General features: G+C 51.6%; 1 protein-coding gene across 1 annotated transcript in view; it reads right to left on the bottom strand.

Moving 5' to 3' along the window:
- CASZ1 (castor zinc finger 1) overlaps window positions 1-24,855 on the bottom strand; it is a 78,793-nt gene that overhangs the window by 53,749 nt on the left and 189 nt on the right. Inside the window, exon 2 of the mRNA XM_010577330.1 lies at window positions 1,200-1,359. Coding sequence (XP_010575632.1) covers window positions 1,200-1,218 — 19 coding nt within the window. The 5' untranslated portion in view covers window positions 1,219-1,359. The remainder of the gene's footprint in view (window positions 1-1,199; window positions 1,360-24,855) is intronic.

The raw sequence follows: 24,855 nt of genomic DNA, 5'->3' as shown, positions 1-24,855 counted from the left end.
GGAAGGGAGAGAGTGAGTGGGAGACATACTGATGCCCTTTTCCCTTACACCTGTGTTTTAACCGGGCTCCAGCAGATGAGCTGCAAGTGTGACACACGGCTTTCCATGCCTCCCTCACTGCCCTGCGCCCCACTCAGCACCCTGCTTCACTGCTCAGGATGTCTTCACAAAAGCCTGTCCTGAATCCTCATGAGGTCCCTGGATCCCACTGCCAGGGAGGTAAGTGGCATAAGATAAGACAGTAAGATAAGATCTATCATCAAACACAGTCTTGTTTGGCCAGCAACACTATGCCCTCTTATCCCCAAAACCTTCTATTGCAACATTTTTATGTTCTCGGTAGCTTTTCTGCCTCCATGGGAAAATAAGAGTAACTGGCTTGTTCAGATTTGCCCTTGCCCTCAGTTTCTACAGAAAGCCCCCAAATCCATTGCAAGTCAGGCAGGGCAAGCTCTGCCTGAAACCCCCTAATCAGCTGAGCCACTGGCTCTGGCTTTTTCTTCCATTTGCTGCCCCAAGCCAGCTGGATGTACAAGAACAGCAGGCAGAATTCAGTGCTGGAGCAAGATGCTACATGAGTCAGCAGCACCACAGCCTGAACTGCCTCCCCAGGAAAGGCAGATACAGGTGTCTCTGCCACGTCTCACTCCTGGAGATCTCCTCGCACATTCCCAAGGTTTCTCTGAACTGATGTGAGCTGAGCTGCCAGTCTGCTTTCTGAAAGACTCTCCTGCCCCACAGACTGAGGATGAGTGGCTCATCTCTATCTAGTCCTGAGCACAAGCAAGCAAAATCAACATGCCAAATATTGCAGACACTCTCAGCCCAGTGCCTCAGCTCTCCTCTTCCAGACCTGCTAGGCTCGATCCCTCTCTGACTGCTCTTATGCTAATGTCACTCTGCTAAGCTCAGAAGAATGATTTTCCCAGTTGACACCACATCAGTGACAGGAGAACTGAGCTTATGCCTTTCCACTGCCACTCACATCAAACTGAGAGAAAAAGACACGCCACTCAAATCTGAACTTTTCATCCCATTCACCCAGCTACAGGATGTTTTCCAGCTCCTGGCTGTGCTGGAGTCAGGGTCTGCAGACTCAATTGCAGTGAGAGTGGCAGTGCTTGAGAGGGGAGATGTGTTGAACAGGTACAAGTAGGTGCAAACAGAACAACAGAAGGTGCCCCCAGGTCAGCACTCACATGCATTTTCCTCGGCCATGTCTGAGGAGACTTGGAGTCAGAACAGAGCACAGCTTTGCATGGGGGTCTCAAACATTTTCACAATGCAGAAAGACTGTCCTTTGCACTTCCTTTTCCAACACGTCGTTCAGGATGCCTCTACAGCAATGCCAGTAACTGCCTGTAGGGAATGTTAGAAAATTATCTAATGCACTCTTAATCACCTGGTCTTGCAATCTACAGAAGGAAATAGGAGCAGCCAGCACAGTATGACCCTTCTTCTAGACACCACTGACTTTAGATACCATTATCAGTGGTAGCCTGGTCCACATCCCAGAACTCAACCTCTCTTTTGGTTAACAGGCCATGAAATTATTTAGACTATTCTTGATATTACATTCTGTTATAGTTGTAATTAACACAGAAGATCAGCAGTGCCACATCCTGCAGTATTTTGCTGAATACAGAGGAGACTGAGCGCTTAGAAGCACTTAGTCTTCACCTAACTCGGCTTCTGCTAGGTTTATGGGAAGCCAACGCTTCACAGCAGACCTATCCCACAAGGAAAGCGTTTGATATTGTCAGAGATTTTAATCCACATATATGTGAAATACGATATGGGAACCAGCACCCTAAAGTCAGGTCTTACCTCCTTTTTTTGGAAAGGACTTTTAAACAAAAGAAAAAAAATCTTCCAGCACACTAAGCGTTCGGCACTATCTTCTATCAGGGAAGCCTAATTATACCCATTATACTGATGAGGAAGCACTGGCACAAAGCTATGCATTCGCATGGCTACAGATACAAAGCGAATCAGTTGCAAAGCTGGAAATAAACCCGGGAATCACGGTGATGAGCTCATCACCCACCTCAGCACAGCTGCACGTGGCTAGTCATGGACTAGACCATGTCCTACCCATGTCCAGCAGGTTACAGAGCTGGTGAGGTGCTCTCCACACATCTATTTAACAGGGTAAAAGTTTCAATCCCACTGCTGAGATGACTTGGGGTGCTCTGGGACACTCAGGGGACTGGTCACATAAGCTGGCCCACAAAGACCAGTCACTCAGCTCACTGTCTCGGAGACAGACTGGTGGGCTGCAGACACCCAACAGCCAGAGCATCAGGTCTGAGCCACCAAGATGCTCTGCAACCACACAGACCGTGGCAGGGATGAATCATCTGCTCCTTCTGAAGCAGCTTAATCAACTTCCCTGCATGTGGATCCTCGCAGCAAGGTCCAGCCTGATCCGTCTATGTATTAATGATCCCCTAGCATGTAAAGCCCAGAGATTTTCCTTGGCACCAGTGGCCAGCGCTTGCCCTGCACTCTCTCTGCCAGGTGCTGGGTGCTCAGGTCTAAGAAAGGCTGCAGAATCCCTTGGGATTGAGAGTCATTACATAAACAATACAATAGGATCACGGGCTGTAATTGTAAAAGCGCCTGAGGTCTTGGCACTGAAGACTGCCTCAGCAAAGGCCTCTAAATGGAGACCCAAACAAAACAAACAAAAGCCCCAACTCTGTCAGCACTTAATGAACAATAATAAATAATAAATAATAACCCTAAGAGCCAACCTAGCAAGACAGATGTGAGGCACCAGGGCAGCTCTGAGGAAAGGCTGACCCTACAGCAGTTGCCCTCCCTCCCCAGTTTCCAGTACATTGAGCTCAGGTCACCGGGTACTTGTAGGATTAGGTCCAGAGGGGGGAACCTGGATCTCTGTCAAGAGTGTGCACCCCCCAGTAAGATGTGTGAGAGCTGCAGCCTTTGTATGTCCCTGGATCAGGACCTTCACCTGCTAAGTGAGCACACACGTACACCAAGTCATGCCTAGCTCTTCTTACTGCAGGATCTCTCTTTAAGTGCTAAAGGCAAAAAGAAGCAGATGGAGCTGAGCAAGGGAATCCAGATAGGTGCAAGTCCAGAGAAGCCTCTCCCCAGCATCATTATAGTCTTGACTCAGAGTTCCCTACCTGTGCTGTGCAAGCTGAGCTGCCGACAGGACACCAGGAGACCTGCTTGGCAGGGACACGGGCTGAAACAAAGGGCCTAATTTAAGTATTTTTATAACTCGGTACTTGTGACAGTGGGTTTAGCAGTTGCCAGCCATCTGGAATAAAGAATTACAGCCACCTCCCCTAATCCTATATTGCCTAAACCCTAAAGCTGGTTATGGTGCAAGGATGAGGCAGCAGGCTGGGAGGAGGCAGTGATGGAAAGGTGGGGGTGGAGAAGGGACCACAGGAAAATTCTCAAACTTATTTCTTTTTTCCTGCAAGGTGCTGGGTGGTCCCAGATGTGTCAGAAGTATTTCTGCTAGGAATCAAGAGAAGACAGAATGAAGAAAAAGGGGAGAGAAGGGAGACAAGGAGTCCTCCATGACCACACAGTCGCATACACCACACTCACACACACGCTCTCACACACACACACAGAGGCTTACTGGTCCGCGCAGGGCTGTCAGGTAAATTAGATCTGAAAGCTGACAATTTCTGACCATATTTCCTTGATTATTTCAAACAAATGCACACCAGCCGCTGTAAGGAGATTAAAGTGACATAAACGTCCCGAGTGGGAGGAGGGAGGGCAGAGAATTCAGGTCACCCCCATCCGTCCCCCATTTGACAGCCGCTATATCGCTATCCAATCCAATAAAAAAATCCCCCCCTTTTGCTTTAATTAATTTTACAGCTAGCTTGCTTAATTACTTTCAATCAAAATCCTCCTGCCATCGCAAAATTAGAGATGGTTGAGCTCCATTAGCCTAAATTCTTCATTTCCATATAGAAAGAGGCTCCCTCGGCAAAGCCAAGAGGGCTCCCTCCTATTCAAGCTGCCATCGGACAGATGCCTGTCCCTCTGTCTGTCTCCAGTTCCTTGGGAGAAGGGGGAGAAGGCTACAGTCTTGTTCCCACCATTCTCTTTCATAAAGCATCTCCTTGAGAGCCCTGGACATGGGAGGCCTCTCTGCTCACAGCAAAGACTGCAAGAGGCAAGAAGGACAGCCTGCCCTCATGGCCTTCCTATGGCCGCGCTGGAATGAGCATTTCCGCGGCTGCACGAAGGAGCTGGGATGGCAGACAGCCTCCTTTCTGCTCAGCTTTCTGCTGTGGCTGCTAGCACTGGGGACAGGATCTGGAAGGGACACCTCTCCCGTGAGGGCTGGACCCAGCGCTGCCACCGTCATCCCACACAGGCATGCGGGCATCACTAACTCGAGCTGGTCTCTGCCGGACACATGGAAAGGACATCGAGGGGACACAGGGGCAGATCATTTTACATCTGCCTGTTGTGGGGTTTGGTACCTTCCTTCAGAGCATCTGGCACTAGCTGCTGTCAGAAACATGACACTGTGGACCACGGAGCTGTGACATTCCTGTAGCTCCTGTAGGCATCATTAGCACCTCCCTCCTGCAAACACAAATCATGAACTGTCCCATTTTGGGCTGATCTGAGAGCAGTCCCAACTGGTCTCATGTCCATGAAAAACCTCCTCCGAAGTGCAGGGAGTGGCAGCAATAAAGCCATACAGAGCTGGGAAGGAGACAAGAACCCCAAGCGGGTGGAGAGGACGGGTGCAGGAGGAAACCCTGGAAGGAGCTGGGCACGCTGGGAGCGGAGGAGGAAAACTAGCTCCTCTCAGAGGACTGTGGGAACTGAAAAGAATTACCCAGACCGCTCCAGTGGCTCACACTGCAGCATGGTTTCCTCCCATTTTCTCCAATTTTCTATGGTCTCCTCCTTTTCCATCTCCCCACACTATGTGCAGAGCAATAGTCTTAATGGGGTTTTACGTATGCTCAGCACTCCATGTAGGTACTGAGCCCTGGGAACCGATTCAGTCATTTAACCTGGCTGGTAGAGCTTGGCCCCTGCTCCCTCCTCCCACCACCTGCCCAGGCCACATGCACACCCAACCTGGGGCTGCAGGAAGGTCACACCAGCACCCCGGTCTCCGCACCTTCCCACCCTTTGGAAAGCTCAAGGGGATTCATAAGCACAAGAAGCCCAGCTACCCCCCGACTCCAGGGAGGACAGGTCAAACCCTTGCTTCTTTAGAACAAAATGAAGAAGAGACAAACACAGACCTATTTTGTTTATAAGCTTAAAACTGAATCCAATGGCGCATCTACCTGGGGATTTTAGATTAAATGGTTTAAGAAACTCAAATAGGCTTTTTAATCCGGTCAAATAAAAAGAGCCCCAAAGAAGCAAAGAATTCACCCTGCCGAGCCTCACGCCTGTGAAGACAGCCAGGCAAGAACGGCTTTCTTACTCTCTGCAACTCCTCCCCATCCTGGCATGGGACATAATGTATTTGCCAAAATCTGGAAGCTTAGGATACACCCTGTTCAGGACTCATGCAGACTTCACTTTCCCATGGACGACCCACTTCTATCATGCTGCACAACACTTTCTTCATCCTTTCTGTGTTCTCTTCTGCTGTTCATCTGGGCCCTTCCCCCTAATACCTGGCAGGCCATGCGAGCACCGTGCCAACCCTGGTTACATCACCAGCGCCAGCCAAAAGCAATCCAAGAGAAGGCACCAAAACTCCTAATCCCCATTCAACACACAGTGTCTTTCATACAGACTACCTCCATGAATGCTTCTCAAGAGATGGGTGAGAAGACGAGGCACTTGAGCAGCCGTATGCTTGCGAGATGCGGAAGGGAGACCAACAGGGTCTGCCAAGGGAAGCTCCTGCAGAGAGCGGCAGCCGGACAAGCTAAGCTCCGACGGATGGAGACCAACGCTACACGGACTTGGGGAGTTTGATGAACACCTGGAGCTGAATCCTGACAAAGAGCAGGAAGCAAAGAGGCTCTTTTCTCTGCTGGATGACCACTTCTCCAGGACTTCCAGCCTCCTACCTCCTCCCAGTATCACATCTCACCAACTTTCCAACAGAAACTGTCCCCTATCCCCCACCCTGCTGTTCTACTCCGGAAACGCTCAGAACCAGCCTTCCCCTGCACATGCTCTGCAATAAAATTCCCGACTTGTGTCTCGCCTGCTCCAATGCTCAGAGCAGCTGGGACAATAGAACAGAGAGGCCCTAAATCCACCAGACTCACCCTAAATAGCAATGGCCCATAATTTCGCCTGACATTCAGGAGCTTGTTATTCTTTCCCCTCGTCGCCTGGCTGGAGCTGTTCAGACCCATCAGTGTTATTCTATGCATTAAACGGGAAAAAAAACAACTCAACAACAACCCAGAGAGTTTTCAAGCCTGTCCAGTGAGGGCTGAAGGGGCAGCATCCCTAGCTGTGCTGGCGGTGGGAGAACAGGAGGAATCAACGCCTCAAAGCCAGACTCATCCCCTCTACAGGGGAACACCAACGAGTGGGTCCTGCTGAGACCCCCAGCAGAAACACACACTTACCCTCTTCTCTGCTTCCTCCCTTAACAAGGGAGCTGCAATCTCTCCCAGCCCTTCCAGCCTCCCACCTGTTCACCGGGAAGGCTGCTGTACACTTCTCCCCACCACCCTGGAGTGGGGAGCTTTAACCACAACAGTTTGGGGTTTGGGTTTTGGTTTTTTTTCCAGGCTGGCTCCAGCTGATTAAGGACCTGCAACAGGATGTAGGGATTACAGCAAAACCTGGCTCCGGATCAGCTGGGGCACAGAGCCAAACGAGAGAGTGAGGATTGCCCCCAGCCTGGCTGCCAAACCAGCACTCGTCCTGTTGGGAGGCTGTGAGGGCTGGAGCTCTCCGCTGGAACAAGGCCCCTGCCCTCGCTGGCTCTGCTGGGGAATGGCCTGAAGCCCACACTGACAAACGTGCCCACATGAAGGGCAGGGTTGTGAGGACAAGGGATCTGTGGCTTACAGGGCTTGCTGGAGAGAGGAAAATCCCTTACGGCCTCGCTCTTCACGCCTTCACCCCGGGCAAAACAGAGGCGTGAGGGGGCAGGCGCATCCCCACCTCCCGTCTTGAGCAGCAGGAGCAGCCCAAGTTGGAGATGCCCCGTGATTCCCCCATCCCTCTGCCAGGGTCTGCACCACGTGGAGCTCCTAGCGGGTATCCTGGAATAACACATGGCAAAATACTCTGTGCTGAGTTTTTAATCCAGGAAGAAGTGATCAGGGAAGGCAATAATCTCAGTTGGCACACAGAGCACAGCAGGATCTTGCTTCTGGGGAGGCATCAAGAGCAGAATTAGCTTCAAGGAGACTCTGGGGCTTTTTTTTCTTCTGCTAACACTGATCGCTGCCTAGACCAGCAGCAGCAGCAGCCCCCAGCATCTTTCTAAAGTGCCTGTCACTGCAATATCCAACCGCTGTTGTCCCCTGGGGGACATCCCCCCACGCTTGGGTTTTCCAAGTCCCTCTTGGACGGAAGCAAGAGGGCCAGTAGCAGTGAGAGTAGCCCTCCTGCTCTGACCTGAAGCTGTTAGCCTCAAGTCCTGTTTTAATCAGGTCTGGCAGAGCTGCTGCCTCGTTTCCCAGCCTGCCACCTCAGAGGGATAATTTACCAGCACTTTCTCGGAGAGCTCTGTGGAAGCACTTTGCAGAGCCTGCGTTTGCCTCTCCTCCATGGCCAAATCCTGCAAGCTTCGTACTGGCACGTCTCCCTCTCCTAGTGACCCCCAGGCTCTGTCTGAGTAAAGGAGATCATGAAGATGCCAGGATTTGGTTCTCTTTTCCAAGTGCTCCCTGGCAAGACCCGGCAGTAAGAGGGGGAAGCTGCTCAGAGCAGCAGGAGGGGGTGGAAATCTGTCTGGCAGCAGCAGCGCGGAGACTTCTTAGTGCTGCCCACCAGACTCATCGTAGCAGAGAAACTCTGGAGTCAGCTCCTGCCGGCCTGGGGCTGCGGGGGGAAGGCAGGAGTTGATATTGCAGGCAGAGGCCACTGGGATACCATTGAAAGCTGCTAAATATGACCAGGTTAGCACTTTAGTCTTTAATGGCAGGTCACCATTAATAAACCCAGGGCCCCAGGGTGCAATACGGAGCCTCCCTCCCCCCCTCCCCGAAATACTCATTTCATTAACTTCACTGTGCGCGGCGCTCGGCACCTGTCAGAGATTCGGCAGCCAGGAGGGTTGGCAAGGGTTAAGGACATCTTACAGCAGAGCTAACCACTCTCTCCAGACACGAAGGAGCAGGGAAAGCTGCCTGCACAGCACCCTTCTCCTTCCCACTGCTCCCCTCTGCCTCCAGTTCCCCCAGTTCATGCTGGAGACTAGCCCACAGGTTTTGGACCCACACAGACGGGGCACCTTAGGAAGCCTCGTGAGTGGGGAAGAAGCACTGTCCCAGGCCCACAGCCAACGGGCTGAGCGCTGGCGAAGGACAGCCAGAAACGTGGCCCCTAACCCCGACTCTGGCACTGACTCCCTCTCTGGCCTTCAGGAAGTCACTTCACGTCACCGTGCCTTGCTTTCCCCATCTGCAGAAAGACGACAGCAGCACTGATGGCCACAGCAGGGAAGAAGGGCAGAGGGGAGTTACTTTGGATCCAGGTAGGGAAGAAGCCCTTGTTAAATAAAAAGGCTGTGCAAACAATCAAGGCCAAATCCTGCTCTCGGGGATGCTGGAATGACCCACAGGATTGCCTCAGTATACAAAAGGGTGAACTTGGCCATTGCAAAAGGTAAGCGGCAGAGAGGGGCCGGTGGAGCCAGTGTAGGGGAAGGGACCACTCCGGCTCCGCACATGCCATGCGCTCCCGCAGAGGCCTCCAGTCCTGGTGGCTGCAGCACGGAGGACAGGGAAGGACAAGGTGAGAGGAAAGCATAAGGACAGGGCTTTGCTCCACCTGCTTCCACTGTGATGCTGGCCGTTTCCTGGAGGGATGGTGCGAGGGGAGGAGGGACGAATGGATGTCCCAGCTGCCAAAAATCCCATACCAAGTCTCTATTGATCTGCCCTACTTGGCAACTCAAGCTGCAGCCACTGTCTGTGGTGCTGGATCAATAAGACCTGGGCGGACAGGGAGGGGTCTTTAGGGGGAAGTATTTTGATTTTTAGAGCAACTGCAGAGTCAAGGAAGAGAAAATACTGGGACTGAAGCTGCAGTTTAGTTTGGACTCATTTCAAATACCTGCTGAGCCCTTCACACTGGGGCCCCAGTGACCTCCTGCACATGGGAGCTGCCCCAGCCTCTGTCCTCGCTGTCCACCCACGAGAGCCTCTCGCCTGCCCTGGATGCTCTCAGCACAGATGTGCCAGCTACAGTGATGGGCTGGTAAGCCACCGACGCACAGCACAAGACAGTGTGTGCATGGTAATTCTCCAGGAGCTCCCCACAGATCCTCCCCAGGGACCTGGGGAGAGGCAGAGACTCCCACAGCCAGATGAGGACTCGCTGTGCAGCTAAAAGAGCCTCTGAAGATGCCTCTCAAGTCCCCAAGCGGCACTTCGCGATGGCTTTTGCAGTGTGACTGGCACTGGAGCCAGCCAGATGGGGAAGGTTCAGACCCTGGTGCCGATAGCCAGGCTGATTCGGCAGAGAAGACAGGCTCTGACGGGCCAGCCCACGCAATTTCCATCCTGCCGAGTGGAAAGCATCACGCATTGCCCCCTGGACTCTCCATGAAGGAGATCACAGCCTGGTAAGATACAGTGAGCCAAGCAGGTCACGCACAGGGGAGCAGATGACCGCCACCGAACCCTTCTATCTTTCTGTGCCTGGAGACCGCTTTCTTCTGTTCAGATCGTGTAGCCAGGCCATTACTACTGAGCCCTGGAGACCAGGTGACCTGCTGATATGGAGGAGAGCTCTGTGTTTGAATGCTCTGGTCACCCCGGCATTTTGTTCATTTTGTGTCCATAACCACATCAGGAGAAGGCAGCCGAGGCAGATGAGGAAAGTTTTTTTCTAATACAGAGGGCTGCCGGGCAGGGCCAACTCCGGTGGCAGAAGTGCCCCGTTCCTAAAGCCAAGAGCCAGCAGCAGCCTGTCGGCTCCAATTAGAGCTGGCTGCAAGGGGGACGGTGCATTGGGTGTCACCTCCAAATGCCCTTTGGATAGATATGGAGAGAGAGAGAGAGAGGGAGAATCTGCAGTTGTTCCAACGTTTCTTGCTCAGCAGAACAACTGTTGCAGTCCTTTTAGTACAAACCCAGCAACTGTTCCCAAAAGCGCAGCCTCCTCAGCTCCTGTCCTTAAAAAAAACCCCAACAACCAATCTCCAAAATGCCGGCTTCTGAGTCAGGGCAAAAATGTTATTAACAAAAACATCACTCAGGGGTGGGACACCTGCTCCCTGACAAGCAACTGGCCTGGCTGCCCATGGTTAGCGTATTACATCAGGCCCCAAAAAGAGAAAGGAAAGGGAGGGAGAAGGGGAGAGAGTGGAAAAGAACAGACAGAGGGAGGATGACAGCAGAAGGGAGTAACAAAGACAAAGAAGAGCAAGAGAGGGGAAGCACAGAAAGAAAAGAGCAAGTGCGAGCGCATGTGAGAGACGGTGCAGGAGAGAGCGAGAGCGTGTGGGGGAGAGCAGAAAAGTGTGCGGGAAGTGGTGGTGTGTGTGCAATAAAGTGTGGGAGTGCATATGTGTGAGAAAGACTGCAAGCATGTATGCATATGGCAGAGACCGGAGTTAAGAGGAAGAAGAGAAGAGTAAGGAAGGGGGAATGACACCACGAAAAGCAAAAAAGCTTGGAAAAGTGTAACAAGAAAATAGGGAGGAAGAGAGGAACAGAAGAAAAAGTGAAGGCCATCAAACAAATGAGTCTGGTAAAGCAAGGGAGCCAAGATAAGGGCAAGGAGGGAGGTATGGGAAGAGGAGGCAGAGGGCACGTGGGACGGGGCAGAGCCAGGGTGAGGGTCAGGAAGAGAGAAGAGAGGGAAAGGGAGAAGGGGACAGAAGAGAAAAAAAGAATAAAAGAAATAAACAGGGGGGAGGGAGAGAAAGATGTCTATTAAAAACCTCAGTGCATAACACAAAATGTCAGGGTTTATAGCTTCATTCTTGGCATTGCTGGTACTGAGAACCCCACACAGAAATGTCACTGCTTGTCATGTTTAATCACCTGCTATTTGTTAACACCTTCGCTGCAAGGAGTCTGCCCCTCACCCCTTGCAGGCTTTCCTTTCGGAGAATAAACTGTGAAAACACGCCTCTGCCTTTCAGTTCTCTTTGGACAGTTTCAGTTGAACCCAGGGCCAGACAGGGGAGGCCGAGTAGGGCAGGCACATGGGGCAGAGCAGTTTGCTTTCCAGATGGGGCTTTCAGCACAGGGTAGGGCTCTTGCAGGCTGCAGAGGGCCCTGGCCGAGCAGGTTAGTGACAGGCACCGTAGCCGGGGAGGTAGAGGATGTGCATACACGAGAATGGGATAGAGGATGCTCCTGGGAGTGCAGGAAAATGCTAGGAGCAGCGGGGAGCAGGTGAGTAAGGCAAGTTTGGGGGCAGAATGACTTCAGGGCAGAGAAGGGAGACAGGAGTGAGAGGGGAAGGTTCAGCTCAGCAAATGAACACGCGTGGCTAAATCAAGGTGCACGGGGTAGTGAGCACGAGGGCAGGGAGGAGTGGGGTACCAGGCCCTTCCTCCTGCTGCATACACCCCCTGCGCTCCCATCCCACTCACGTCCTGTACTGAACACATAGAAATGAAATCCCTGAAATCCATGCAAGTCTGGAATTCTCCAATCTGTTTGCTTGAACAGCAACTGTCACATAAAAGCAAACATCCAAAGCTATTAAACGTACAGTTACAGTTCCTTGCCCTGGCATCTGCACTGGTGACTTTGCTCTAGTTCCTCCCGAAGCCTTGGACTAACGTTTTTTATTTATGCCGGTTTTCCCCTGTGTCAGGCACCCGTGTCCCCACTGCCTGCACTTCCCACCCAGCTGCATACTGTCTGTCTGACATCACATTGCACTGCTATAGAAATTATTTTGAGGTCATCACTAGACAAGACTTTTCCCTACTATTTCACACACTCCAACTGGAAAGAAATCAAAAAAAGCTCTCCTCCATACAGCAGGGCTCTCCCATACGAGCAATGAAAATCTAATTCTACAATTTTCAGGCTTACAGAAAGAAATAAATCATCACCCCCACCTAAATGAAGAAAAATTTAAAGATGTGTATGCAAAGATCATTAGTGCAGCTATTTTGTTTTAACCGAAGAATGGTAATCAGCACTGTTTCAACACAAATGAGGGCTCAGCTTCGGCACAGTCCTTGCCCCATACTCTGAAATGCTTATGTCAGTGTGCAGCGTTTTTGAAGTGCTGATGCCAGTGAAGTTAGACTTCCCCTCTCGAAAATGAAGAGAATTTGGGGAGCCGAAGAAATGACAATACGATGAGCTGTAAGGGGATCCTAAATATATCCAAACTTTTTTTCATGCATTCAAACAAAAAACTAGCAGAAGCCATCAGCTGCCTGGAGACCAGCGCAAGGATTTCTGCTCCAGCCCCCCATGACTGCTGGGTGCCGGCTCCCTGTGTGCCCAAACCCGTCCTGCGACTCACGGAAACGGGCAGCAGAGAGCTGACGGCTGCAGCTGCAGGACTGAGGGGCTTCCCGGTGCTGGTGTCATCAAGATACTAAGGACATGCTAGAGGAACATCCCATAAAGAAAAAATACAAACCTGCAGAAACTCAGTGCCAATCTCTCTCCAATCCCTACAATATAATTTTAAAATCCAGTTCAGATCATCCAGGACTAGGCATGCAACTGAAGTACAAACCTTCAAGTCCAAACCAGGCAGTTCTGGAAACCTAAACTCCAGAGTGCATCTGGACTTCACATCTTTGTCTCCAGTAGTGACAGCAGCGTGTTTCTACCCAAACTTTCTTATGCATTTTCCTCACAACAGTGTTTTCAGTCTTTTCCAACTGCGATTCTCGCTAGTTTCCAAAAGCAAAGATCTACATCTCAATCTCGCACACCAGAGGGACCCTATGGGTGGTGGGGAAACCTGCACTGCTGCTCCTTACTGCCCATGTACTGAGGACAGGGGCTTTTGCTCTGTCCGGCAGCGTTCCCAGACACCCACAGCCCCCCAAAAACTCCACAAATAAATTCAGGCTCAGTTTTCAAACCAGAGAACAACCAGGCTGTGACACGCGAGTCCAGCCGTTGATCGCTGCCTCCCGCCTGGGGAGGGCAGGCAGAGGCTCAGCCCAGAACCTGGGGACAGTTGTTTCTGCCTCTGCCCCGAAGGACCAGCACGAGGTCCAGGAGCCACCCCAAGTCCTATTCTGGGAACGGGAACAGTACACAGAAAGGCCTCCCGCTGGCCCTTCGCCAAGGATAAAACTCACCCTTCTGAACACAGCCAAGATGATCTAAAGTGACTACTGACTTTTGTTGCCCAACTTGAGTCACCTTAAATGGGCCTATTTTTCAAAGTGTCAGTGCTTAGCACAACCGAGAATCGGGCCTCTTTAAGATGTCTAACACTACATGTCCAATCACCGCTTTAACAAGAAAGACCAATATTTCTCTCCTGTGTGACTTCTTCCAGTCTGGCCAGGCCTTTTATCTTTTTTTCCTCTCCCCTCCCTTCTCCTTTTTCTTTTCTTTTTCAGCTTTTTATGAATTTCTCTCAGCTTTCCTCCCTCTCCCCCCCTCAAGGTCACGCGGCTCATTTCCACGTTGAATATTTACTCGGCAAGCCAGGTCCTTTCACAGGCACTCACCACAAATATGCTTTCTGATAAAGTCTGGAGAAAAGAAACTATAAAACCCAAAACAATGTCAGAAATAAATTTTTAAAATCCCAACAAGGCAAAGTGGAGCTCTAATGGGGTAGAATATTTCAACAGAGAAAACAAGCAGGTAAAACATTCTTGGAGTTAGTTTACTGCATTTCCATGATTATTTTCTTGCTCTCTTTTCCTGTTTGCTTTTCTGAATATTTTTCTTCTGCCGTTAGGCCTGTCCCATCTATGTGAGGGAGACTTATATTTAACCTCTTCATCCACAGTGAAACTGACCCTCATTCAAAGGCCAGAACTGTCCAGCCCATGGGCACCTGCTCCTTTACGCCAGCGACCTTGCCGCTCAAACCCATCCGGAGCAGGGGAGTTTTCAGCTACGCGGTTTGCTCATTTTTCCTAAGCCCATTACTTATAAGCAGCTTGCATAAAGCATCAGGGTTTGTACCTACCCTGGGTAATACATAGCACAACATGGCGTAGCCAGAGATCACACAAAGGAAGGTCAAACCCCACTCCCCACTCTCAGGAATGGATGGGGCCCTTCACATCAGTATGGCAAGAGGGAGTGGGTCCTGGAAAATCGTTTTCATACTTAATTACCAAGTCAGCTCACAGACCAATCTTACAGACTGTCTGAAACGAAGAGCAGCTTCACAAAGTCTATATTCTCCAGCCCAGGGCAGGTCTCCAGAGAGCCCAGCCTTCCTCACTGCTCTGAGATGTGGCAATTTTGATAAACCTCCAACTCCAAAGAAACAGAATTTGGCCGACACAGCGTGACTTTGAAAATCCAAGCCTCAGGCTTGCAGGGTCCAAGGAAGTTTTAAAATTATTTCTTAGTGACATCATTTCAATCTCCATTCGACCATCAGAGACAGCTACTGGCCCTCACATGAAAGACAGGTATTAAAAATGTCAATTCACTCGCTAACATCTCTTCATCTGAGATCCAGTGCTGCTTGGCCTCCATGGCCACTGGGAAATGATAAGGAAAAGTAACTCTGCTGGCTTTTGTAGTCAGGTCATGGTTTTATGCCCAAGCGAACATCTAGCATGCAATTTCCCAAGGGAGACAGGCCACAATCTCCATGCTGACAAAGTCAGGTTTGGGATAACAAGCATATAGTAACTAAAGGCTCCCACCTACCAAGACCCCTGAGGAACACTGCCTGGAGGAAAGTGAGCTGCTCTGAAAGCAACCCCCTTCTTTTTCTTGAGACAGCAGCGCTCTTTGCCTTCTCCTCGCTCTAGAGGAGTTGCTTTAGGTTGCTTAACGTTGCTACTTTCCTTTTATCAGCCCACAATGCGAAAACAGAAATCTGGGGATTCCTCCTAGCAGGACAGAGGTAATTCAGAGCTGTGCTGCCTGCCCTCCACAGCTCTCCCTTGATTTCTAGCTACGGCCATAAGGCATCCCCCACTGCTCCCAGGTGAACAGCTCCCCCCCCCTCCCCACCCCACAGTCTCCTGCCAGCAGCCCACGTGCTGCCACGGAGCAGAGACCTAACCATCCTGTTTCCATGGAGCCTGACCTTCTCCTGGAGGTTGCAGCAATACGCCCTTCCGTAAACAGACACTTATTCTACCTAGGAAAGCCTCAAACCACTGTCATGATACTCTAGGTTGTGTTGGTTTAGGTAGGTAGCTGTAAATACATTAGCGTAGTATTCTGAACAGTTCGTTCCACTCTGGGAACTGTGCAGAAGCACAACTCCGCAGAGCCGCACTCCTCAGCGTATCAGTGCAGCTGACGTTGGTAACAGCAGGTACCTTGACAAGTACCATGGTAGAGCTATTGCAATGGCAAATGTTTGGGTCCACCAGCATGGCAGTAACTAAACAGAAACAGCAAGTTACAAGTTTTGCCAGGCAGTCACAGCCCTGAAATCAAATAGAGTTGCAAAAATACTCTGATTTCAAATGCTTTTGGCCACTTGCAACTCTGGGTTAGCAGCACAGTGAGGGGGAGAGCAGCACGCTGACGGCAGTGATGCTGTCCTGTGTGGCAGCACACTCCAAGGGAGTGGAGTAGGATGCTGTAGGATGCCGTGTTGGCAGCCAGGCCCCTGCAGAGGTTGGGAACTGAGCCGGGTGTTACCACACTGTGCGCAGGATCCCTGCGACCCTTCTGTCTCCCTGGCACGGCCCGTCTCGTCTCACTGAGTGCTGCTCGCCCTCCCTCCCTCCCAATGCGCACATGGCTTTAATGTTTTTATTACCTGTTTGACTCGCTGCCTTATTGCTTCTCCTCTTAATGGGGCTGTAACCGTGGAAACGAGGAATAAACGGCCACCAGAAAATGAGATGATTAAACAGGTCACCCTGGCAAAACAAACTCTGTGTTCACACAGCCCAGGCTGTGTATGCGGTTTCTGTCCAGGGAAACGCGGGGCTGGGTGGGAGAGGGCAAGAGGGCTGTGCCAGGCTCCTGGAAGGAGCCCACCACCGAGAGATGCCTCCTCAGAGGACAGTGGTCTTTGCCCAAGAGGGATGATGCTGTGCACCTCCCAGGACAGACATGCAGAAAAAGTCAAGGTTTGCTCAGGGAAGATGGAAGATAGCGAGGACAAGACACATCCATGTAACTGGGGAAAAAATAGCAACTATGATGAATATAAATAGGCTGGACTGAAAACAAAACACAAGTCGGAGACAAGTTGATGTCCTCTGTCGTCCCCGTCTCTGGCATTGCCCACGCCTGCCTTGCGGCAGCTCCCAAGGGCACTGTAGAGACCCTTCTGTCCGTACTTCTCCAGGCTCATGGAGCACAGCTCCACCGCTCTCCTCATCCCCCCTAATGGGCTAACAGCCAAGCTGCACTGGTGCTGGCAAAGGCGGGGCACCATCCGGCCAAGCACAGCCACGACCACAGGCAAGGTAGGATGTCACGGACCATATACCTGGCTTTCTGAGGTCTCAGGAGAAAGGGCATCTGCAGCCGCTGCACTCCTGTGCAGGAGCTGGGGCTCCTTCTCCAAAGCCACGTGCCTGGGAGGAAGGGGACAGCAGCATGGACCCCTGTCCCCCGCAGAGGGGACCTGCCGGGCTCAGGGACTCACCTCCAGCACAGATGTATTCTAACTTCTTTCTTGGGGTGGTGCAGACACGGCCCTCACCTCATTGGCAACAGTCACACAAATTCAACTCCCAGCCTTGGTGGTGAGCCAGAGTGTACTAAAATCAGCCCTGACAGATCAGTTTGGAACGAGAGCTCAGCTCAGCCTCAACACACACAGGGGCTTACCGTGAAAGCCAGGAGGGTATGACCACAGCCCCGGGCTGGTGTCCAGGCCTGAGCAGGACACCTCCACCACAGTCCACACCAGCAAGACAAGAAGGCAGGGGGGTCTGTGCGTCTCCGTGCCCTGCTGGGTGCTAGCATCTGAATATGAGATCCCTCTCTCAGTCAAGCTGAGAAGTAATGTAATCACTTTCAGACCAAAATGTTGTTGAAAACAAAAATAAAACCCCAAAATAAGCACACCGCAATCAAAAAAGCACAATCACAAACCATCATTCAAAGTAGTGAGGATCCTGCCAGAATCACCATCCTGTCCCAACCTGTCCAAACCCAGACTCATTGGGTGCTGGCAGTCTGGGAAGAGCAGACTTACTCCACCAAGAGCAACAAATTCAGAAGAAGAAATTGGAATGGCAAAGCTTGGCGAGGTGGAGATGAGAGACAACTGCTTGAAGCACACAGGCGAGTAGTTGTGCTTTCTTTCAAAAAAAACAGCAGGTGGTTTATGAAAAGGGCCCTATTCTTTAGAGTAATTTGAGCCATATTTCATTGTTTGATAGAAAAATCCTAATATTCATGACCTCCTTTAACTGGAAAAAGTTTGCTCATCTGAATATCAGCCCACAGACAAATGGGCAAATGAAAAATAAAGAGCATGAGATAATGAAAGGGGGGGGGGGGAAGGAAAGGAAGACCAGGACAGAATCAAAGGCAGCATGGGAAGTCCAGGAGGGTGACAAAAAGTGACGGGTCTGTGGGAATAAGGAAAGGAAGGAGGACACAAAGGAAAGCTATTTAGCAAGAAAAAATAGTGCAGCATAGAAAAAGGATGAGAAAAGCAAGAGTGAATGACTGAAAACACAGCAAGAGTGAGCGCAAAGGAGCTTTCTCTGAAATTTTCCAAGTGCACGGATCAACCTTGCAAAACTGTGATTCTTGTCCTACTGAGCTTCTGTTAAAAAAATTCATATGCAATCGAGAAGAAAAATCAGACCCTCTCTCCCCAGCCTCTGTTCCCTCACCCTCTTCCAATCCAGTCCTCCTCTGCTAACATCTGCTGCCTGCCTTCGGGACATGCAGATGGTAATTACTCCAGGAGCAGCTTCCTCTCCTTTCCCTGCTTGCAGAGGGCCACTTGGAAGAGAGCTTCAAGCCATGGAAAGATACCACACACACCTCCACACCACGTGGCTGGGAGAGGGGGATGTGGGAGCCAGGGCCGTGCCCAGAGAACTTCATAGCACAGGGGGTGGAAGGTGGATGAAAAGATGAAGATGTTTGTCTACAAAACATCCCTCTGGCCTGTGAGAAGGGAGGCCTGGGGAGAAGTTGGCTTGACATGTGGAACTGCTCATGCTCCTCCAGATAGGGGAAGGGGTGCTGGAGGAGAGTTGTGGTGGGGAAGTGCAGGCAGCGAGGAGGAGGAGGGCTGCCCTGGGCGAGCCGGCTCAGGGAGTGGATTCATACAGGCATGGTGCTGGCAAACACCATGCGGAGAGGTGGAGCTGCTTTAATGAGAAGATGCTTCTATGACTCAGGCCTCAAAGGGATTGGGACTTTATTATTTTATTTTTCCATAATAAATTATGCCTTGGGATGCCAGGTCCCGCCGGGTTTTTCTGGAAATACCAGACAAAAGCTGGTATTGCTACCTGGCTTTTGACAGTTTCCCATGTATGGAAGCTAAAAGTTCCTGGTTCTTCCTCTGCTCTGCCCTGGCCCAGCCAGTCTTGGGAGAGGGGCTGACACCATGGCACCATTACAACAGAAAAGCCCAGCTGGAGCTCTGTACCTCCCTGCCAAGGTCCCGGAGAGCCCCCGTGGTGGGTCCACAACAACTCACCCCGGACCCATGGGTGCTCGCAGCCTGTGGCACTGCAGCTGCCGGGACGTCGAGGGTGCCATGGGTCAGGCGGGTGCAGGAGCTCCTGGGAAGCGGGAGCGGGCTCAGCTCTCCCACACCCCAGCCACCACACCCCGGCTGGAGGGAGGAGCGCTCCTGCCCGACCCCCGCACCCATCCATGGACAGCAGCCAGGCCTCATTCACTTATCTCCATCACTGAAGCGCCCAGCCCTGGCTCTGGGCTGCACAGGGGAGTATGATTATGCCCACTTTATAGATTAGGAGTTATTCATCCCACACCAAATCCTCAGACTCTGCCATGTCTCACAGACCTGTTCTGGAGCTCTCTTTGTTAGATTTAGGCTGAACTTGGCCCTAGTTCAGCTCAGAAACTCGCATTACAAAAATCCCCTGTACAACTGCCTGCCTGCCTGCGGCTGCGGACCAAGCCTGCTGCCAAGGCCATCGTTCCCCCCGGGCAGCAGGAACGGTGGGGGACGCACCGCAGCAGCGGTGAGAACACAGGGACACCTAATGCACAGGGCACAGACCATACTGATCTTCTCTTGCTGCTAAGAAAGATCCATTCATCGCCATGATGACGCAAGCGCACAGAACCGGAGTGCAGAGGAAGGCGCTATCTTGAGAGAGCCACTCGGAGAACACAAAGTTCAGCACAACAACAACACAGGGCATGCGAGTGTCCGGGAGCATGGAGGTGGGCGAGTGTCTGGGGCAGATGTGCATGTGGAGGACAGGGTGACGGGGACGTGGGTGTTGGGTGTGGGGAACACCTCCAGAAATGCTCCAGCGGAGCGTGGTGTTTTTAATGATTTCACAAGAGGCTCTGCTAAAATGTCACCTCTCCAAAGCAAAACATGTCCATGAATCATCATTTCACACCCCAAAACCAGGAATGGGTGGCAAAATTCTCTAGTGAGGCACCAAATCCTCAGGGGATTGCCATAAAGTGCACCCAGTGACTCTGGTCTTCCCATCCTTTTGCCTTGTATCTCCTTCTCTCCACCCCTTGCTCTCTCTTGCCAACCTACACGGGTTGTTCAGCTTTTATTCTGAGCACGAAACTGCCTTAGGACTGGAAGCTTTAAGCAGTTTCCCAGCCTCCAGAAATTTTCTGGTTGTGTTTCTCCACGGCAGAGCAAACAATTGCTTCGGTACCTGGCCACCACACCTAACTCCCAAACGCAATGAGAACTCAGAATTCTTTGGGAAATTTAAACAAGAACATATTTTTACACGAGTGAAGTGCATGTTTTTGGTTCACTGTAACTATTTGTTCTCAAAAAGGCTTGACAAACTGTTTTATTTTCTGGAATCACCACATGAACAAAGATGGAAAGTCTCTTGAGAAAGAGGGGAGGAGGCTGGTGCCAGGTTAATGCACCGGGAAGACAAGTTAACAGCTGGACTCAGCCACTGAGAGCTGTATGGATGGGCAACAAGGGGGGGTCTACAGTTTGGGGGAGGGAAAAGCATCATCATCCCTCTCCAAAACACACTTTGCTCCGCAGACGAAGCCTGTGCTTATGTGGAACGGCAGCCCAGCGCCGCACTTGCGATCGGTATTACTGTCTGCCTAACCAGCAAGCTCCTCCCAGGGACCGGGAGCCCACCAGCCAAAGCTGCACAAAAGAGAGGGGGAAGCCCCAGGGTACCGATCCCAGCCACTGGCCCTGCTCTGTGTCCCATCTGTCAGTCCAACGATGGTCCCCATCTGGAGTAGCTCTGCGTAGCCCCTTCAGTACTCACTTGTGGCCAGAGTCTGGGCTTTGCCCATCCAGGGACTGTTCTGTCACCCTGCCAGGTTCACCCTCCTGCAACACCATCGTGACCTGGCCTGGCCCTTGACTCACCCATGCCCCTCCAGTGGCTAAGGAGCACTGTGCACCCCCTCTACGTCCTCAACCAGGCTGCAGTCACCCCGGGGCAGCTCCCCAGCCTCGACTGGCGTTTCAGCCTGTAAGATCACTGGTCAAGCAGGAATGGGGATTAGAAGCTAGCAAGTTTTTCTTTTGGTACTGATGACTGCCTCCGTCTCCCCTGCAAGCCGTGGGAGAGGAAACAGGGAGCAACAAGGTCCTGGTCCAAGGGGCTCTCAATCCTCAAAATGGATTTTACCTGTCTCTGAAAGCTGCCTCCATCTCTCACCCCCATTGCTTTCTCCCTAGGGAAATCAGTCTAAAAGGGGCTAATGGAACAATGTCCCTCTCTCTCCCCCCTCTCATTTTCTCTCTTTTTTTTTTTATTAGCATTTGTGGAATTTATTCCCAAACTCTCCTAATCTTTCGTACACAACCATTTGATTTGCATAACCCAGCCCCCTCTCATAAAAACTGGCTGCTAGTTTAATTAAAAAATGTAAATTTGCTGTCATCTCGGGGCCTGGTGAATTAGGACGACATCGGCATTTTTTATTGCTGAAGACGTCCAAATTGATCCAGTCCGCATTGAACCGGAGGGGAGGAGACGGTGCCGCGTGGGACTTTTGGCTGTAGGTTCTGCCCCTCCCCTGCTTCCAGCCAAGCCTCCTCTGCCCCCTCTTTGCTTTGCAAAGTGCAGCTGAGGACGAGGACATTGGTTCTCCCAAACCCCAGCTGGATCGGCCAGCATGGCCTCTGCGATGTCAGCACTTCTGGGAGCTGAGCCCTGGGTGGCACCTGAGCTCTCCAAACCCTGAGAACGGCCGCGTCTTCAAACCCTGGGAGGGAGGGAAGGAGCCCAGGTAGAGGTGGGAGATGCAGCATAAGCAACGGTTGTCTTCACCTCCCACAGGACTTTTCACTACTTTCCAGATTACTTTCAACCAACTTTTCAGAGGGAAACCTAAATTGTAGGCTACACAGCAGCCTAGGGGTATGATTTGATGTCAGAGGGAGAGTCAGAGTGGCCACAAAGGCTCTCGCTGTGAGGGCAGCCAAGCGCTCTGGCAGCATGAGAAGTGGGACAGACGAGGCTGCATGGGCAAAAGCCCTGAAATAAATTCCAAGCTCAGACAGTCCTTTCCAATAGCGGCAAGGAGGACTCAGAGTGGAAGCATAAATAGTCCAGGAAAACAGAAAGAGAAACTGATGATACGGAAGCTACGTATAAAATATTTGATCCCTTCCAGCTGAGGTATCTGTATCATTTACAGCCGGTTTTAGTATATGTTGCCTCTCCCCCTCTCGGACACTGTGTTTCACAGCAGAAGGATGCAGTACCTGCACATATTAGCAGACCCCACTCTGTTGGTAGCAGACCTGGTTTAGAAGGAACAGGACCTAGCAGACAGGGTGCAGGTTATTAACTCAGGGATCAATTGTCTGGTCTTTCCATGAGTTATCACTCTATAGCGCCAAACCAGTAGAAACACTCCTACAGACTTCAACTGGCTTTGAAGCACGCTCTTCAAGTAATAGCTGGGCCTTGCTTAACACCGTAGTGAGAAGGTTAATCCCTGCCTGGGTAAACCCTTCTCCCAAGGAAGAGTCTTCAGTAGGTACGCTTAAGCACTTGAATGCTTTCCACCCAACAAGCATCTCACAGGACTAATGGAAAGTGACCTGAACACCCAAACAAACTGCCTGTGAACCTTCTGCAGACCATGAGCTCAGCGCAGGAATGATACCAACCTTGACCGAGCCAACGTCTCTCCAAAAAGCTGTACTGTCATAAAAAATAAAAAAGAAGAGTTGGCACCAGTCCAGAGGAGGTGTTCCTATCCACTGGGTGTTTCAAACAACAGCAGTGATTTGACAAAACAAAGACACAAAATGACCCCTTGAGTGGAAAATTAGGTGTTTCTCCACCCTTTTACCATAGTTTTCTTGGTCCCCATTCTGAGATCAGTTCCTGTAATCTCATACCAAGTATAATTAGGCTGGGGAACAGTTTCCCAAAGGAAGTGACAGGTGCCCAGTCACTCAAGATATTTACAACCAGACTTGCAGAAAGTCACATGTAGGGAACATCTTGCCACGATCCTGGGCGGATAGACTCAGTCCATGAATTCTTTCCAGCCCTTAACCACTACGGATGCTTCTGGCCCTAGAAGGTCCATGCAAGGACTGACTGAGCTGAGAAAGCCCTCGGCAAGAGCAGACTGTCAGACCCCACATACCGAGTCCCTCTGGGAAAGAAACCCCTCTGGACTTGCCTCTGCCAGCTGGCAGCTCGTGTGAGCAGCCCTCGGGCACTGCCTCTGGGGAGCCACAGCCTGAGGGCTTGGAGAGAATTCAAGAGGCAGCGACTGATGGAGATAAGCTGGCCCAAGTAGATAAGGGCTAGAGGTGGTGATTATGGGGCAGGTCTTTGCTCCAAGATCATGACAAGACGGGTTCACCCACACACAGACCGTAATGCTGACTTAAACAGATCTCCCAGATCCTCATTTCCATGGCTTACTGCGGCCCCGGGTTCCCACACCGGAGCACCGAAACCCACGTGTTACCTGGGCGCAGCGGCAGAAAAGGCCGAGCACCCACGACACTTCCGTGAAGAAGCAGGGTCCCTTTTGGGGGGAAGGTGTTGGCTTCGCGGTCCCTTTTTGGGTGGGCTGGGCAGGGGCGGGGGCCGGGCGCGGGGGCCCATTGGCCAGCGGGCAGGGCTCCAGCCGGCAGAGGGCACTGCCTCCCCGGGCAGGGGCACGGCCCTGCCTGCCTCGGGGCCAAGCCCGGCCCGGAACACCCGGGCAGCTGCCTGCAGATCCCATCTCTGTGCTGCCACAGCTCCTGGAGATGGAGATCAGGGGTAAATCACTGTTTATTACTCTTTAAAGCATTTGCCCTCCTGCAGTTTCACCACATCCTTAACTCCTGGGCTGCCCACGCAGCCTCCCAGCTCCTTGATCTAGAAGGGAGGCAGCCACACGCCCACGGCTGGACCCGACCAGAGCCGGCGCGTCGCGCTCGCGGGTGGAAGCAGTTCCCGAGCCGCTCGGTTCCTGATATCGATGATAGAAATAAATAAATAAATGACGACAAAATCATCCTCTTAATCAAAATATCAGAGTACATAGTTCAGGCCCAGTCAATCATCAACCAGTTTATTACCATCTTACTCCTTATTAAAAAAAGCAACACACACACACACGTACACATACGCTCTGGCGTAATTACACCTGGACCGTGGCGGATCGCCAGTGCAGGCCTGTTTGGCCCATTGCTGCCATTTAGTTTTTAAATGGGAGAGAATGGTTTACACCATTTTGGCGGTGCAGGTATGGCTGTGTTAGCAGGTGCAGGGCCAAAGTAGTGGGACCAGGTCCCAAGGAGGGAGGCCCACTTTGTGAAATCTAAACGAGACCCTGCCCCAGACCGGCCAAGGGCTGGAAAACCCACCAGCGTATGAGCCCCTGAGCCCCTGGCCGCAATCACGCCCCAGCCTGATGGAGCCCCGGCTGCCACCACACCCAGCTGAGCCCACGCACCAGCCCAGCCACCACCAGGCCAGACCCTGCTCCCCGTCCTGATACCTGATCAAAAACCAGTGGAGGTGCCACAAAAAGCTACAACCAAAAACACACCCAGCCCCAATACTGGGGCCTGTAATCTAAAACCAAAACATTGCCCCAGCCTGGCCACCATTCCTCCTCCCTGCAAGATGTGAAGGGGTGGGGGAGGTCTCATATACCTCACATGGAAGGACAAAAACAAACCCATCCCAGATATGCCCAGGTTGGAAAAAAAAAAAATACTCATTAAATGTAATAAGCAGCCTCTTCATCTGACACTGCCTTGTCCCAAATAAATTAAATTCCTTTTCATTTAGACAGCACAGGAACCTGACAAGCAACCTTTACCAACGAGACGCCAGGGCTCAGAAGGGGAAAGAAATGAAAGAGAAAACAACCCACACAACTTACAACAAATATAAACGCAGAATCATTTCAAAACCCCCATAAACTTCCCCTCCGCATCCTCTCCCGGCCAGCCCGCGCCTCGCCCCGCCGCCCG

This window comes from Haliaeetus leucocephalus, unplaced genomic scaffold (genome assembly GCF_000737465.1).
Source record: "Haliaeetus leucocephalus isolate CR32 unplaced genomic scaffold, Haliaeetus_leucocephalus-4.0 Scaffold556, whole genome shotgun sequence".
NCBI lineage: Eukaryota > Metazoa > Chordata > Aves > Accipitriformes > Accipitridae > Haliaeetus > Haliaeetus leucocephalus.
Note: the sequence above shows the minus strand (reverse complement) of the source record. Positions and strands in the feature narration are given on the sequence as shown.